Source organism: Podarcis raffonei, chromosome 5, assembly GCF_027172205.1.
Source record: "Podarcis raffonei isolate rPodRaf1 chromosome 5, rPodRaf1.pri, whole genome shotgun sequence".
NCBI classification, from domain to species: Eukaryota; Metazoa; Chordata; class Lepidosauria; order Squamata; family Lacertidae; genus Podarcis; species Podarcis raffonei.
This window is the reverse complement of record NC_070606.1, coordinates 65,819,519-65,833,715: the sequence shown is the minus strand read 5'-3', so window position 1 is coordinate 65,833,715 and position 14,197 is coordinate 65,819,519. Positions and strand designations below refer to the sequence as shown.

Here is a 14,197-nt window from a genome sequence, read left to right as displayed (position 1 = left end):
TACTTCTGCCTGTGCCATGCCTAGAAAACTGTTCTCTGCCTGACCCACACTTTCTGGGTATGGTTCCACGCAGTTTTCTCCTTGCCCTGCTCCTTTCTGAGGGAAAACCTGCTCTTTAGCAACAGACTAGAACAAATGTCAACTGGGAAATTTCTGTATTGCTGTTTGTTATAATTGAGCGCTAAAGAACGATTTCCCCCAGGGAAAAGCAGCAGGAGAAGAGGAAGTGTGCCTGCATAATATGCCTAACGTTTCTGTTGCTCTAAGGATCCTTCTGACACTTCCAGTGGCAAGTGGTGAACATATTTTCTCAAAGTTCAAACTTACAAAAACTTATATATATTCAACAATGTTGCAAAAAGGGACTAGTTGGCTTGGCAAACTATATCAACTGAACATGCCCAAGCATTAGCAGTTGACCTGAAGGAGCTGGTGATAAAATTTGCAAAAGGAAAAGGCATGCAAAGTGAGATTTTGATGTGAAACTTTAAAGAGACTTAAATTGCAACATCACTATTCACAAGATTATTCAAACTGATCTGTGTGCTAAAACATTTGAGAAAGATATACATATTACTTATTCTTGCAATTTAAGAAAAAATTAGCAGTTTTGAGTTCTGCGCTTTTCATTTTTTCCCTACAAGTTACCTGTTTTTGAAAACAGAAGTTGCAAACGCTGTTTGTGTTGGTGGGGATTTGCAAATATTTAGCCTTGCCCGGGGCACAAAATAGCCTGGAACCAGCACTGCCCTGAGGAAATATGTCCTGCGCTTACTGAGATATTGAAGTCCAGCAGTTTCACACTGGAAATTTCACACTCTTGGTTTTCAGTTGAATAACGTTCACTTTCGGGTCAACAGCAAGGTGCCCTCCCCAAATACTAACCCTCTCTCACCAGTTTCATTCCCTTTTTGCCATGGGTGGGGGCAGGCTTTTGGTTGGGGGGGGGCGTCAGAACCTCATATTTGTAATGATTTACAGGGGGGAGGCAACTGCAACCCCTTCACCCCCACTTGGCTACGTCCATGCTTTTTGCTGGCTTTACACCTGCCCACTAGGCATAAGTGGGTCCTGTTTTGTAGCCCCCCAAAGCTCATGCTTACAATAACGCCAATGGCGCTTAACCAGGGCTGGATTTAGGTTTGATAATGTCCTAAGCTACTGAAGGTAATGGGGCCCTTTCTACGTCCAGCTGTCCTTTGTCAACAACCAATTGTCACTGCTTTTTGTGTTGAATATATGCGATGTGGTAATTTATGGACCTGATAGGTATCTAAAGCCATTTGCACATGTTGCCATGCAACCAGTCCAGGCAGAATGTAGGCACCCTATATGTAGAAATGAGCAAACCAGTGATATTTTAGGGAGCAGACTAGCAGGTGGAGCCCATTACATCATACGAGCCTACACAACACAAAACATTGTTGCTGTATGCAGGTTTTATTTTATTTTTTATCTTATATTTTGGAAATGTACATCCAGTTTTTCCCCCTTTTTGGGGGGGGCCCTAAGAGAGTGGGGCCCTAAGCTATAGCTTGTTTAGCTTATACGTATATCCGGCACTGCGGCTTAACGTGCAGCGATATCCTTTTGGGGGTCTACGGACCCGCCGCCTCCAACGCTCTCCTCTTCCTGTCGCCTGTAGAACGAGCCGTGTTAGTGTGCACTCGCTGGGGCGGGGGTGGGCAACAAACTACAACTCCCATGAAGCACCTGGGCCACCGAAGCGCGCGTCCCAGCAGTCGCTGCGCGCGCTGGCCGGAAGGAGACGAGTCCCGGGAAGGACACGTCGTCGCCGCGTCGCGCGTAGCTCGTGGGAGGCGAAAGCGGTTGGAGATGGACGCGGTGGAGGTGACAGCCGCGCGCGAAGGGTCGCCTTCTCCTCAGGATGCTCCGCTGCAGCCCCAGGACTTGGCGAGGGCCCAGCTGCTCGTCTCGGTGGCCGTGGCCCTGCTCGTGCTCCTCGCCTCGTGTCTCCGTGAGTGCCGGCCTTCTTTCGGTGGCAGGGAAGGCGAGCGCCACTGCCTGCGGGGGGAAGAGCTGCCTGGTCGCCCCGCCAGCCAGCCAGCCTCCCAGTCAGGCTCTGTGCCTTTAAGAGCCGCGTGGCAGGCAGAAGTTAGTCAGGTGTAGCTTTCCGCATGGCTGCAGCTTCACGCTGGGAAAAGGCGCCTGCTGAGGAGCTGCCTGTCCTGCAGTTCTTATTAAAGACACCGAGCCTCTTAGGGATCCGAGATCGTCTTCTTTCGTAGGAATTGCGCCTGCTCCGTAAGAAGACTCTTAAAGCAGAATGCAGTGGTTCTTATTTCCAAAGAACTGCAGTTCATTTGCATGTTATAGAACCGAAATTTAAAAGTCTGGACTGGAGTTGTAACATTTAGTGTCACAGTTATTATTAGCTGGCATTTCTGCCGTGTTTTAGTGTGTTCTAATGGCTCTACGGGCATTGGGTTCCTGTAGGCCTTACTTACAACAATCCCATCAAGGGGGTTCATATTATTATTATTATCCTCATGTTGCTAAAGTGGGGTTGAAGATGTGTGAGACAGGTGGGCTTTGACTTGCATAAGGCCCCAGGGAGGGTTCATAGCAGAGGCAAGTTTCAAAGTGGGGGTTGTTAGTGTGCCCTTTCTTGCCATACCAGATAGAGGAGGAGGAGGAGTTGGGCAGGGGTGTATGCGTGGCTTTTATAAAGTTTTGTAAGTTCTCTCAGGAGAGCTTATACTGGTTGGAAGTTTAATACAAGTGTTTACAATAAGTAAGTTAGTTAAGCAGGGCAATTCAAACCCCAGCTGGGCACCAGCCTGGAGCTGGGACGGCAATAATAATAATAATAATAATAATAATAATAATAATAATAATAATATCTTTATTGTCATTGCCCCCTCTCAGGGACAACGAAATTACTCGACTGCTCCATAAAAACACTAATTAAAACAATACAGTATAGTACAGCAAGGAAGATTAGATGACTTTCAAAGTCCAGGCTTCCCATTCAGGGCTGAGATCGCTCTGGAGAAGAAGCTGTTCTTAAGACGGCTCGTTCTTGTCTTCATCGTCCTGTATCTCCGTCCCGACGGCAGGAGCTCGAAGAGACAGTGACCATAAGGCCTGATGTCAGTGAGTGACAGCTATGGGGCCAGTAGGGGATCCAGTAGATCTCAAGCTGCCTTGTGGTAGGATGACTGAATTCTGTGGTAGCAGAGTGGCCCTGGTATCACCCTCCACATAGAGGCCAGTAAGGCAGAGAAATACCTTTGCAAAATCCAAGGCGCCTCAAGCCTGATGCAATTGGGGTTGGGGGGTTGGGTGGTTGGGTTGTAGTTGTAGTCCCTCTCCCCTTCAGCTGGTCCCAACCAGGGCACATGTGCTGTGATCATCTTTAATGTGCTATGCCTGAAATCACATCCTTTATAAATCAGACGATAATGAATTTGCCCATGTTTTCTGTCATGACAAATCAGATGCATCTTTGCTATATTGTATACTACTAAGGTTGTAGTGTAAACACAGTTACCAGACAGTAGGCCCCATTGAACATAGTGGGGCTTACGTTTGAGTAAAACTATACAAGTTGGGCAGCTACAAAGAAAGATGGTAGAAATAGATAAAAGCAGACTTTACTGTGAGGTGTAATGTTATTTGTGTGGATGTAAAAATGTGTTTGGCTGTTCTGAGAAATGAATTTCCTGTATCGGATATAGGAGAAATGTATACATCATTATGTCCCCAAAATGTTTGCATCTTTTTTGTACAAAACTTAAAGCAGCATTAAGACCTAATTGGAGGAGGCATGTATTAAATAGCTTGTTTTCATGGTAGAAAATTGAGTTGCCTTGGGTATAAGCCTAACTACACTCAGAGGTGTATCCTTCTTTCTATCCTTCTTTCTAGTGATTTGGATATTTGTGCGGACCAGAAAGAGCAGTCGGAGAGCAGTGCTTCTGGTGGGTCTGTGTGACTCAGGGAAAACACTTCTGTTTGTTAGGGTATGTGAATTCCTGTTTCAGTTTCTTTTGGACCTATACATTGTTGTCACGTTCCCATTCTTTTTAAGAAAGGAGAACTCCTTAGGTTGTTCCCTCTTGTTTTCAAAGCTGTCTGAGATGTAAGGTATGAAAAAATTAAATGTTTTCCGATTAAGTTTTTTGGCACTTCATTTTGTAAGGTAAAGTAGAAGCATGGAGTACTAACTTACACTGTTAAATTAGTTGTTAATGTAGCTCAGTAAGGTAAAGGGACCCCTGACCATTAGGTCCAGTTGTGGACGACTCTGGGGTTGTGGTGCTCATCTCGCTTTACTGGCCGAGGGAGCCGGCGTTTGTCCGCAGACAGCTTCTGGGTCATGTGGCCAGCATGACTAAGCCGCTTCTGGCGAACCAGAGCAGCGCATGGAAACGCCGTTTACCTTCCCGCCACAGCGGTACCTATTTATCTACTTGCACTTTGATGTGCTTTCAAACTGCTAGGTTGGCAGGAGCAGGGACCAAGCAACGGGAGCTCACCCCATTGCGGGTATTCGAACCGCCAACCTTCTGATCGGTAAGCCCTAGGCTCAGTGGTTTAGACCACAGCACCACCCACGTCCCATAGCTCAGTAGTAGGCAGCATATATGAGATGCAGATATATTTGTAAAAAAATGTTTTGTCAAAGGTATCAGGGTATTTGTCAGGGTATCTACTGATATATTCTGTTTCAGATTAGTTTTGTTGGATTAAATGGTTAGATTAAGATTCAAGGGACTATTTTTAAAAAAAATAAAAATGGCTCTTTCCAACTTTCTGCTGTGGTTTAGACTATAGTCAAATCGTTTTAATTAGTCTATGAATATTTCACTTTCTCTTTCTTTTATTTTTCTTAGCTATTAACAGGCAATTTCCGAAATACACAGACTTCTATAACTGATAGCTCTGCCTTGTACAGAGTAAATAATGACAAGGTAAGAAGATGTAATGTTTTGTGTTCTGTCATGTTCCTAGAAATTGCATATAAAGTCATCAGGGCACATTCTTAAGAGGATATGATGCAGCAACCTTTCTAAAGCTGATTGGGTCTGTGCCTTGGTGGAAACACTATGTATGCTGCCTTTAATTCAGTGATAGAAGGGAAGCAGATGTAAAACTAATTTCTGTCTTTCAATACTGGCAATTTGTGTCTAAAGCAGAAGAAGCCAGTATGGTGCCATCCATATGTTGTTAGACTGCAACTCCGGCCATACTTGCTGGGGTTAGTGTGAGTTGTAATCCAACAACATCTCGACTACAAAATTAAATAAATCTGTTTATAACATTTATGTGAAAGACTATAAATATTTATATGAAAATGGTGCATTAAATATTTGGAACCAATAGAGATTGATAATGATTTAAACACAAGTAAGAGCATATGGATCCAAGCAGAATACAGTAGACTGATGTCTCCCTCATTAAATGTTCATCAAAATATTTACTGCTTCTCCTACAGAGAACAAATGTGACATTGATTGACCTTCCAGGCCATGAGAGCTTGCGTCTTCAGTTCTTGGATAGGTTCAAGGCTGCAGCTAGGTAAGTATCAGAGGAATGGATGTTTGTGCATTCAGGTTGTAGCCAAAAAGAGCTTTGATGGTGGTGTGCTGTATGCATTTGCTGTAATTAAACCTGGGCACCTATGGGTTGGGGGAGAATACTTGAGTCGCTACGTCTCCACTGTTCTTCCACAACCTGTATTTAGGTGCATAGTAGCTTTGGGGTCAGTTTCTCAAGTCTAGCTAGTCACACAGTCTGCAAGTGCTAGAGACTACTTGGGTGAACTGCTGAGAGTGTAACATCTGTGGGGACTTCCGGGTTGGCGCCATTGTTTAATGGCGGATTCCCTCCGAGCTCCGGAGGGAATCGGCTCCGTAGCGTCTGGGTCTGGCCGCTGCGGCGAAGCGGGGACCCTTAAAATCACAGGCGCAGATGCCTGTGAACACAGAGACTCGGCGGGCACCATTTGCGCCCCCCCAATCTGCGACGGAGCCTTTTTAAAGGCTTCGGAACGGAGGCAGGGTGAGGCGTGGTGCTGAGAGTACTCCCTCGCCTACGGAGTGAAGCCGCAAGCCATAGACAGAGAGCGCCAACTTCTTCCAAGATCGACTGGACTCTAAAATATAAACCCGTGAGTAATACGGAGATTGGGACTTTATAAAAAATTTTAATTCTGGATTTGGAACGAGCGGGAAGGGGCTAAAAAGGAAGTCACCCCCCCCTCTTTGTAAACAATTTAAAGCAAAGGACTGAGCAGCTAAGGTCGAAAGAATTTGCTTCTTGTTTTTTTTTAATGAAAAGATTTTGATTTCACGGTTTTGACACTATAAGAAGATTTACTGGAGGATAAAAAGAACTTGGGGACTGAAATTTTACCCCCCCCCCCAGACCCGGGAACGCCCTATGAGAAAGCCTGGTGTATGGAAGATTTTGACAGCTGTCAAGTGAGCTGTTAGTCAGCTAGCTGTCAGCTGGAAAAAGAAAACATTGTTTCTGCTGTTTCTGCTGGTTTATTTGGTACAACTTTGTTAAAAACAAGGAGGGCTGATACAAAATAACTGGACTTTTGGTTTTGAGCTGAAAGGAACATTAAGGAACTAAAATCCCCCTAGAGGGGGAATAAGGACATTACACTACAAAAATGACTGGAGTATGTAAATTCCAAGCAGAACTAGACAGAGTTTTCGTTCTCTTGGGAAACTTGAAAGATGAATACAATGCTTTGTCTACAAACGTATCATTACTACACTGGACAGTAAACAACAGCTTGGAGCCTGATAAGGACTTGAAACAGGAAGCCTATTTAACTGAACAAATAAATGAAACTGAAAGCGTAGAAACGATGGAGCAATGTGTTGTTTTTGAAGAAAATGAAGGAGGAGCAGGAGATTTGCAGGAGTTAAAGGAGAGTTACAACATGAGGCCTGACATGATGACAAAAAAGGATAATAAAAATTGGATGTGGAAAGCCTGGTCTGAATGGGAATCTGGAAAATGGAAAGATCTCCTCGGGAGGAGACCTGAAGACCTGAGGATTACAAATTGGTTGAAGGTGAAAGCTGGAGCTTTGGGGACATTTGGATCTGTAAGAAATCTGAAACAAGAGTTGGAGCACCCCATAGGCTTTGCTTTTAAGTATGGAGGACTGGCTGGAAGCAACATGGATTCTGTTGGGCCGGAGCCCCTCCGAGACTTGGGGCTTAACATTAAGGACCATCAAAGAGACCGGCGGAAAGGAACTGAGAGAGATATAAGGGCCTCGGACGTGAGATCTCCAGGCTAAATAAATAACATAAAGACTGATGGACATTGGTTGGGGTCTGGAACCGGGAAAAGGGTGGGCGGAGGTTGGGAATCCAAAGGGTGTATAAGGATAATTTGTCTTTTATAATTTAGTTAATGGTAAGGAAATTGGGCAAATCGTGGAAGGGAAATGTCGGTCGACTTCAGGAAAAAGGTTTAAGAATAATTAATGGGGTATAAGTATGGATGTGTGTTTTTAATAAGGTAAAATTGGTTTTTTCTTTTTAAATTAATTGAAAATAAGATTGTTAAAAATAAATGGAGGAAATGGAAAAAAGAAGGAAAGTAAAACAATAGTAAGTTAGAATAAATGTATAAGTTAAGGTAAAGAAATAAGTTAAGGACTTGCTGAACTGACAATTTAAATGGGAATACAAGAAGGGGAGGTGTGAGGAGGTCTGAGAAATAAGGTTAAGAACAATAAGTATCAGAAACTTTTATGTGTTTTTATTGTTGTTTAGTTTTGAATATTTTGTATTTTTGTGTTTGTTTTTCTCTCTTTTGTTTTGTTTATTTCTTGTTCTTGTTTGTTGTGTGTTTTTTGAAAATCCTAATAAATATTAAATTAAAAAAAAAAAGAGAGTGTAACATCTGTGTACAGTGGTACTTCGGGTTAAGTACTTAATTCATTCCGGAGGCTTAACCTGAAACTGTTCTTAACCTGAAGCACCACTTTAGCTAATGGGGCCTCCTTCTGAAGCAAAGTTCTTAACCCGAGGTACTATTTCTGGGTTAGCGGAGTTTGTAACCTGAAGCATTTGCAACCCGAGGTACCACTGTATTCTCTTTCTGCTAAAGTTGGTGAGAACATGTAGAAATAGAATTGGGTAGGCGACAAACAGCAAAAATAGAAACAAAATTTAGAAAGAAAGGAGATGAACTGAGATGGGGCAAAGAGGGTAAAATAAAGAGGCAGCGAAGATGCGGGGCTACAGACGTGGTGCAGTGAGTGAAAATTTATTGTGAAATGACTTTGATATATTCTGTGGGAAACTATTCAGAGAGGCCTGCAATGGGGTAGAGAAATTGGTGCTTTCAGGACATTGTTAAAGAATACACTGAATGAAAATTGTGCCTCAATTGTTTCCCCATGGATAATGTGCTAGTGTAGCCCTTGTGAGTTAGCAATAATGTAAAAGCAGCCCTTGAAGTAATTTTGAATCTTTCATCCCAGTACAGACAGTATCAAAGCTTGTGCTCAGAGCAGAATTCCAGGGCTGCTTGCATGCAGTTAAACGTTCCATGGAGGCCATCTATTCACCGATGCTGCTAGCTGTAGAACTGTGCCATACGAGACCATGCATAGCGTACTCTTTTTATTCCACAGGGCAATTGTATTCGTTGTGGATAGTGTAGCATTCCAGCGGGAGATGAAAGATGTGGCTGAATTCCTGTACCAGCTCCTGATTGACAACGTAGTGCTGAAAAATGCACCTCCCCTGCTAATAGCCTGCAACAAGCAAGGTAGTGCATGTCTGTTTGGAATAAAAATCATGACTGTTGGTAGATTTTTACAGCAATTGGCATTTTTCTATGTCCTTTTTCTTGCCTAAGACATGGAGTATCTGTACATGTTTCTTTTATATGCCATCCAAATGAAACTATTGTACATTACATTGGATAAATAACCAGGCTGCGCTATAAAAAAACCTCTATAGCCTGTAATCATACAGCAGAGACATCCTTTTACTTGCTGTTCCCAATCCCTGTTGTAATAGAATATAGCATTTATATTTGTTCAGTTGATTGTGACTGTGATAGGAGGTGACCATTTCATAGTCTGTTTATGAAGTAGTCCTGTCATTTCATATTCCTCAACTTCAGAGGCCAACCTGGCTGTGCCAGGACCTACAGCTTTCCTTCTGGCAATAACCAGGAAGAGAGCCTTTGTGTTGGTGCCCATATTCTGGAATGGTCTCTTCCCCCAAATAAGCCATGGTACCAGTACTATTACAGTTTCAGCATAATCTGAAACTTTTTGATTTGCCTTGGCTTTTGCTGGTTCTTGATGCCTGTCATCAAGAGTTTTAATTCATTTGGATTTTAATTTAATTTTAATGTAATATTTTATTATATATTTGTATAGAACTATCAAATTAGTGCAGTTTTGAATTCTACTCGAAGAACTGAACCGTGGCATCAACTTGTAATTTTATGAATATGAGGTGTGACTGCTCTCAAATTAAGGAAAAAGAATGGATTGTGAGAGTGCATGATAGTTTTTACTGCCATGTGTTTTCTTGCTTAACCTGCTTGCTTTCAGTGACTTTTTGCTGACAAGGATTTTTAAAAGGTAGTTCCATTCTTTTCCTTGGAGCCTTCAGTTGTCTCTCACTCTGTCAGTTTCCCTTTATATAACTGCCAGTGAGGCCTTTGTACAATGCACTTAGGAATTCCCAGTAGCAAAAAACCAACAACAACAAAAAAACCCTGTAGCAAAATTGCAGGCTCCTTTTGTGGGTGAAATATTCAGTGCCAAATAACCCAAGGTTTTCCTTCCTTCCTTCCTTCCTTCCTTCCTTCCTTCCTTCCTTCCTTCCTTAGATGTTACAATGGCAAAATCTTCCAAACTCATACAACAGCAGCTGGAGAGAGAACTGTAAGTTGAAAGGGTTTGTCAAATCTCATTCATGTGTACGTTGTATTGTCCAGAATTCTTGACTGCATCTGACTTTACATCTCATACTTAGTATCCCCATAAGCTTCACAGTTCATTGCAAAAGGATGACAGGAAGGAACACAGAGCCAATAATTTGCCATGAGAAATGAAATGTATACTAAGGACAGTTCTGACCATAGTTTCCAAACTGTTCAGATGCCTGAAGTGGCGGGGAGGGGATTGCTGAACGGTGACGTAGAAATCAGTTTAGTCAAATCAGTTCACGTGTATCACATATTTTTGAAATACTGCCATGATTCAGACATCTCACTAATAATTAGTCAGGTAACAGATTGCTTCCAGTTCCTCTCCTGTGTCCAGCAGGTGGCAGTAATATAACTTGGGTTGGTCAGTTTTAAATGCGATCCTGAAAATACATTTTCATCTTTAATTGACTGGGATTCTACCTCTTAAAAGGGTGTAGGCATTACACTGAGGGGGGGGGAAGAGTTCTCCTAGTCCCACAGGCCAATTTCCCCCAATCCTGCTGTATCTCCCCCTCTTTACTAATTCACTGCATATGGTTTGCATTTTAGAAACTGAATGGTATAAAAAAATACAAACTATATTATCACATTATTCAGTGTGATAAAATTGAGCACCCTCAGAAAGAAGAATGTTGTCATTGCCAGTTTAAAGTGGATATCTCTAAATAAGCGGGTTGTACATGTTAGCCTTGGCTTTCACAGTCTTTTTTTGTTTTTCTAAAGTTAATTTTCTCTTCTCCAACAGCAATACCTTACGAGTGACCCTCTCAGCTGCCCCAAGCACATTGGAAAGCACAGGCTCTGGATCTGTCTCCCAGCTTGGGAAGAAGGGCAAGGAGTTTGACTTCTCCCAACTGCCCATGAAAGTGGAATTTATTGAATGCAGTGCCAGAGGAGGCAAGGGAGAGGAGGGTAGTGCTGATATTGAAGACCTGGAAAAATGGCTAGGAAAAATTGCCTGAACCTGGGAAGGTAGCATAGGCAACCGCTGGGAAAATGGTATGAATTGGAATGAAGTCTAATGCGTTGCCAGGAACAGCCGGGATGGGGTGAAAGTAGCACATGGAACTGCAATAAGGGCAAATTCATTCTGTGTTCTGCTCTGTTTTGGGCCATCTCTGCTTACCCTGTAGCAACCCATTCATTGTTACAGAATGCTCTGCTGGGATAACAGGGATCCTTCAGCAAAGTGCAGCCCCCATTGCGCTTTCCGTTCTCACTCCCTGCAGCAGTTTCCCCTGCTTCATCTTAATCAGAGAGTCTTTAAACAAGGATTCTATCTTTGGATGAAAGTTGCAAGATACTGTGGAGTTATTTCGAACTATTATTCCAGGACTGTAATTTCTCCACTTCTGGGTTGCCTTCATATTCTCACCTGAGATACTTGTGAATACCCACTTGCCCATTCACACTTTTTTTGCTTGTCCCTTTCATTACCTGGGAAACATTACAATATTCAGGAGTGAATGGAACCTGCTCTTCTTATAGCATTGTGTTTGTGAAGGAAAGCTATGGGTTGCTAGTTAGATGCATCAGCAGGGGAGGACACTGCTTGCAATGCCTAGAATTGCTGTTCTCCTCCTAGGTTTGGGCATTGTGTTGTTTCTGCGAATAATTGTTACTGAATAATTGTCGCACAAAGCCAGAAAACTCAAGTAGCCGAGGAAAATATTTTGGGTTCTACTTCCAAATAGTTTTTTTCCACTCAGGGAGGACTGAAATGTGATGTGCTACATTTTGCTTGATTGGTATTACAGTGTTCGAAATGTGTTTCTGATGAACTACTCCCTATTCTTTGGCTGATCTGGCTGAGTCTTTCCCTTCTTAGATCTGGCAATCACTAAAATAACCTTCTGCATAAACTTCACACCAAGGGAGTGTTGAGTGCGTAGCTTTTCAGTTCTGGATATGTTATCCATGGGTGGACTGAAGCCTTCCCACAGTGCCCTAAGACCTGTCATTATCTCAAGTATTGGGAAATATGTCTGACAAAAGAATTTTAACTATCCTGTGATATGTTAGGACAATTGTCAGAACTGCATAGCTGTGCTTGACTACTAAGCCAGGGATAGCGGTTCTAAATAATGTCCATGTGTAATAATGTGATTTGCTTTTTAACATACATATTTTTAAATAAAAGAAAGATGCTCAGGGTACCATGCCACAAACAGGGATGGGATGCCTGCATAAAATCTGAAAAGATTTTTACAGCTTATGAATTTTATATCCCAGCAGTGAACACTGTTGTTTCAATGGGATATGTGTGTCTATAACTGTCTAAATCCCACCCAACTACTGCTTCTGGATGCTTGTTTACTATATTCCCGTAGACATATGCCTATTCCTGCAGTGAATTTGCTGTAAAAACACTTCCATACTGTTTGGAACAGCCCTAATGTTTTAAGTGCATCTTGTATGTTCATTGTTAGTGGCTCAGCCGTCATGGTGTGCTCCAAATTGTGGATGGTATTGGAAATTGGTTTCATACTTGCGTGCAACTGAGTTTGGGACATTTGGACATGAAACAGCAAGATCCTGTCTGAAATCTAAGCTCTAGAATGGGGTTGGTATTGGGTTCTCTTGCTTTGACCCTTACAACCCTCTTGCCAAGTCGATCCAGTAGTAAGAAATTCAGACCATGTACTGTGCTTGTCATTATGCCCATGGCTAAAGTTGCTGTCATGTATGTATTGGATTCAAGAGCTGCAAAGATGCAGGAATCCATCTCTTTTAAATTATTCTCTGCTGATACCTGTAAATAAAGATGTTTGACTAACTTTTGACTGGAATTTCTCTACTGCAGCTCTGGTATCCCTTGTCATTGTCATGAATATTTTCTTCAAAATAAGACAGTGAAGCAATGCATTTACACTGTTCTGGTTCACTGAAGTGAGTTCATTTTCAAACACAGGATTTTGTGTTTGTGACTCTTGTACAAAATGTTTATATGCTTAGAAGAAATCCTAATTCGTGTCTCAGTAACAATTTTTTTTTACACAGACTGTAACAGTAGCTGTGTTGACTTATAGCAAAAATTCTGAAATTGATGTTAGGGCATTATCTGTCACAAAATAACTTCAGGCTAGAAGGTAAATAAAGCTGGCTGAGTCTGTGGGATGGGACTCATCCATTGTTTATATGGTGGTGTGGGGAGCATGATTGGCTACAATCCAAAATAAGCTTATTGACTCATGGAGAGCTTTGTCCAAAGGTGAGAGAGACTATTAATTTCTTTTCCACATGCCACCAAAATACCACTACACAAAAGCCCATCCTCTCCTCTTTCTCCACAACACCAGCTAATCCCGCATCACCACTGAGGAACATTGCCATAACATGTTAATTCCTAGCTCTCTTTGGAAGAAGTCTTGCAGTGGAGAGGAATGCAAGAGAGTGGAAAAATCGCTCACGCACTGCCACTACCCCAGGAGTCAAAGGAAATTGTTATTGACTTCGAATGCACCCATGGTTTGTTGAAAGTCCCTATTGCTCAGCAGGTAAGTTGAAGGATTGTAACAAGAAGAAAAAGAGGAATCTTAAGTTCTATGCAGAGTTCTATGCAGTTCTCCTTAGCTGTTTGCCATATTTGGGAGCTTGTGACTAAGACTTGTAAACAGACTTTTGCGAAGGATTGTTGGAAGAGACTGCAGAGAGTGAGCTTGTGTCATTTGAATTCAGACTACAGTGGTACCTCGCAAGATGAATGCCTCGGAAGACGAAAAACTCGCAAGACGAAAGAGTTTTTCGTTTTTTGAGTTGCTTCGCAAGACGAATTTCCCTATGGGCTTGCTTCGCAAGACGAAAACGTCTTGCGAGTTTGTTTCCTTTTTCTTAAAACCGCTTGAAGAGGTGCAGTTGCGACTTGACCGTGCTTCGCAAGACGAAAAACCTCGCAAGACGAAAAGACTCGCGGAACGAATTAATTTCGCCTTGCGAGGTACCACTGTAGTTGCTTGTCTGAGCTGAGGCTTGCTTATGGGTTTGTATTTCTGTGGGTGTGCCCATGTCTGAGCAAATGGTCTAAGATGGAGCAGCTACTTCTGAGAGGAATCCAGGCTAAAGGAGGAAGTGAGTTGGGAGAAGGGGTTAGCAGCCACCAGCAGTTCTGCTTAGCTGTTTGCAATGTCTGGGAGCTTGTGACCTCGCATTCGCAAGGGTGGTTAGCAAGAGAGTTTGAGGGAGAGGCCTGGAGTGCTCTCTCACAGTATACAGTGGTACCTCTGGTTACGAACTTAATTCATAT

The 14,197-nt window shown here is 42.6% G+C and overlaps 1 protein-coding gene across 1 annotated transcript; it reads left to right on the top strand.

The window, feature by feature from the left end:
• The first annotated feature begins 1,836 nt into the window (after positions 1 to 1,836).
• On the top strand, positions 1,837 to 10,916 carry SRPRB (SRP receptor subunit beta). Its single transcript, XM_053387438.1, has 7 exons — positions 1,837 to 1,978; positions 3,892 to 3,986; positions 4,860 to 4,937; positions 5,462 to 5,544; positions 8,636 to 8,772; positions 9,853 to 9,907; positions 10,700 to 10,916. The coding sequence occupies exons 1-7, from the start codon at positions 1,837 to 1,839 to the stop codon at positions 10,914 to 10,916; spliced, it is 807 nt and encodes a 268-aa protein (XP_053243413.1).
• Positions 10,917 to 14,197: the final 3,281 nt, after the last annotated feature.

Coding starts and splice junctions, on each gene's coding strand:
- SRPRB (XM_053387438.1), top strand. CDS start 1,837: ATGGACGCGGTGGAGGTGACAGCCGCGCGCGAAGGGTCGCCTTCTCCT. Junction 4,938..5,461: donor ACAGAGTAAATAATGACAAG/GTAAGAAGATGT, acceptor CTTCTCCTACAG/AGAACAAATGTGACATTGAT. Junction 9,908..10,699: donor CAGCAGCTGGAGAGAGAACT/GTAAGTTGAAAG, acceptor CTTCTCCAACAG/CAATACCTTACGAGTGACCC.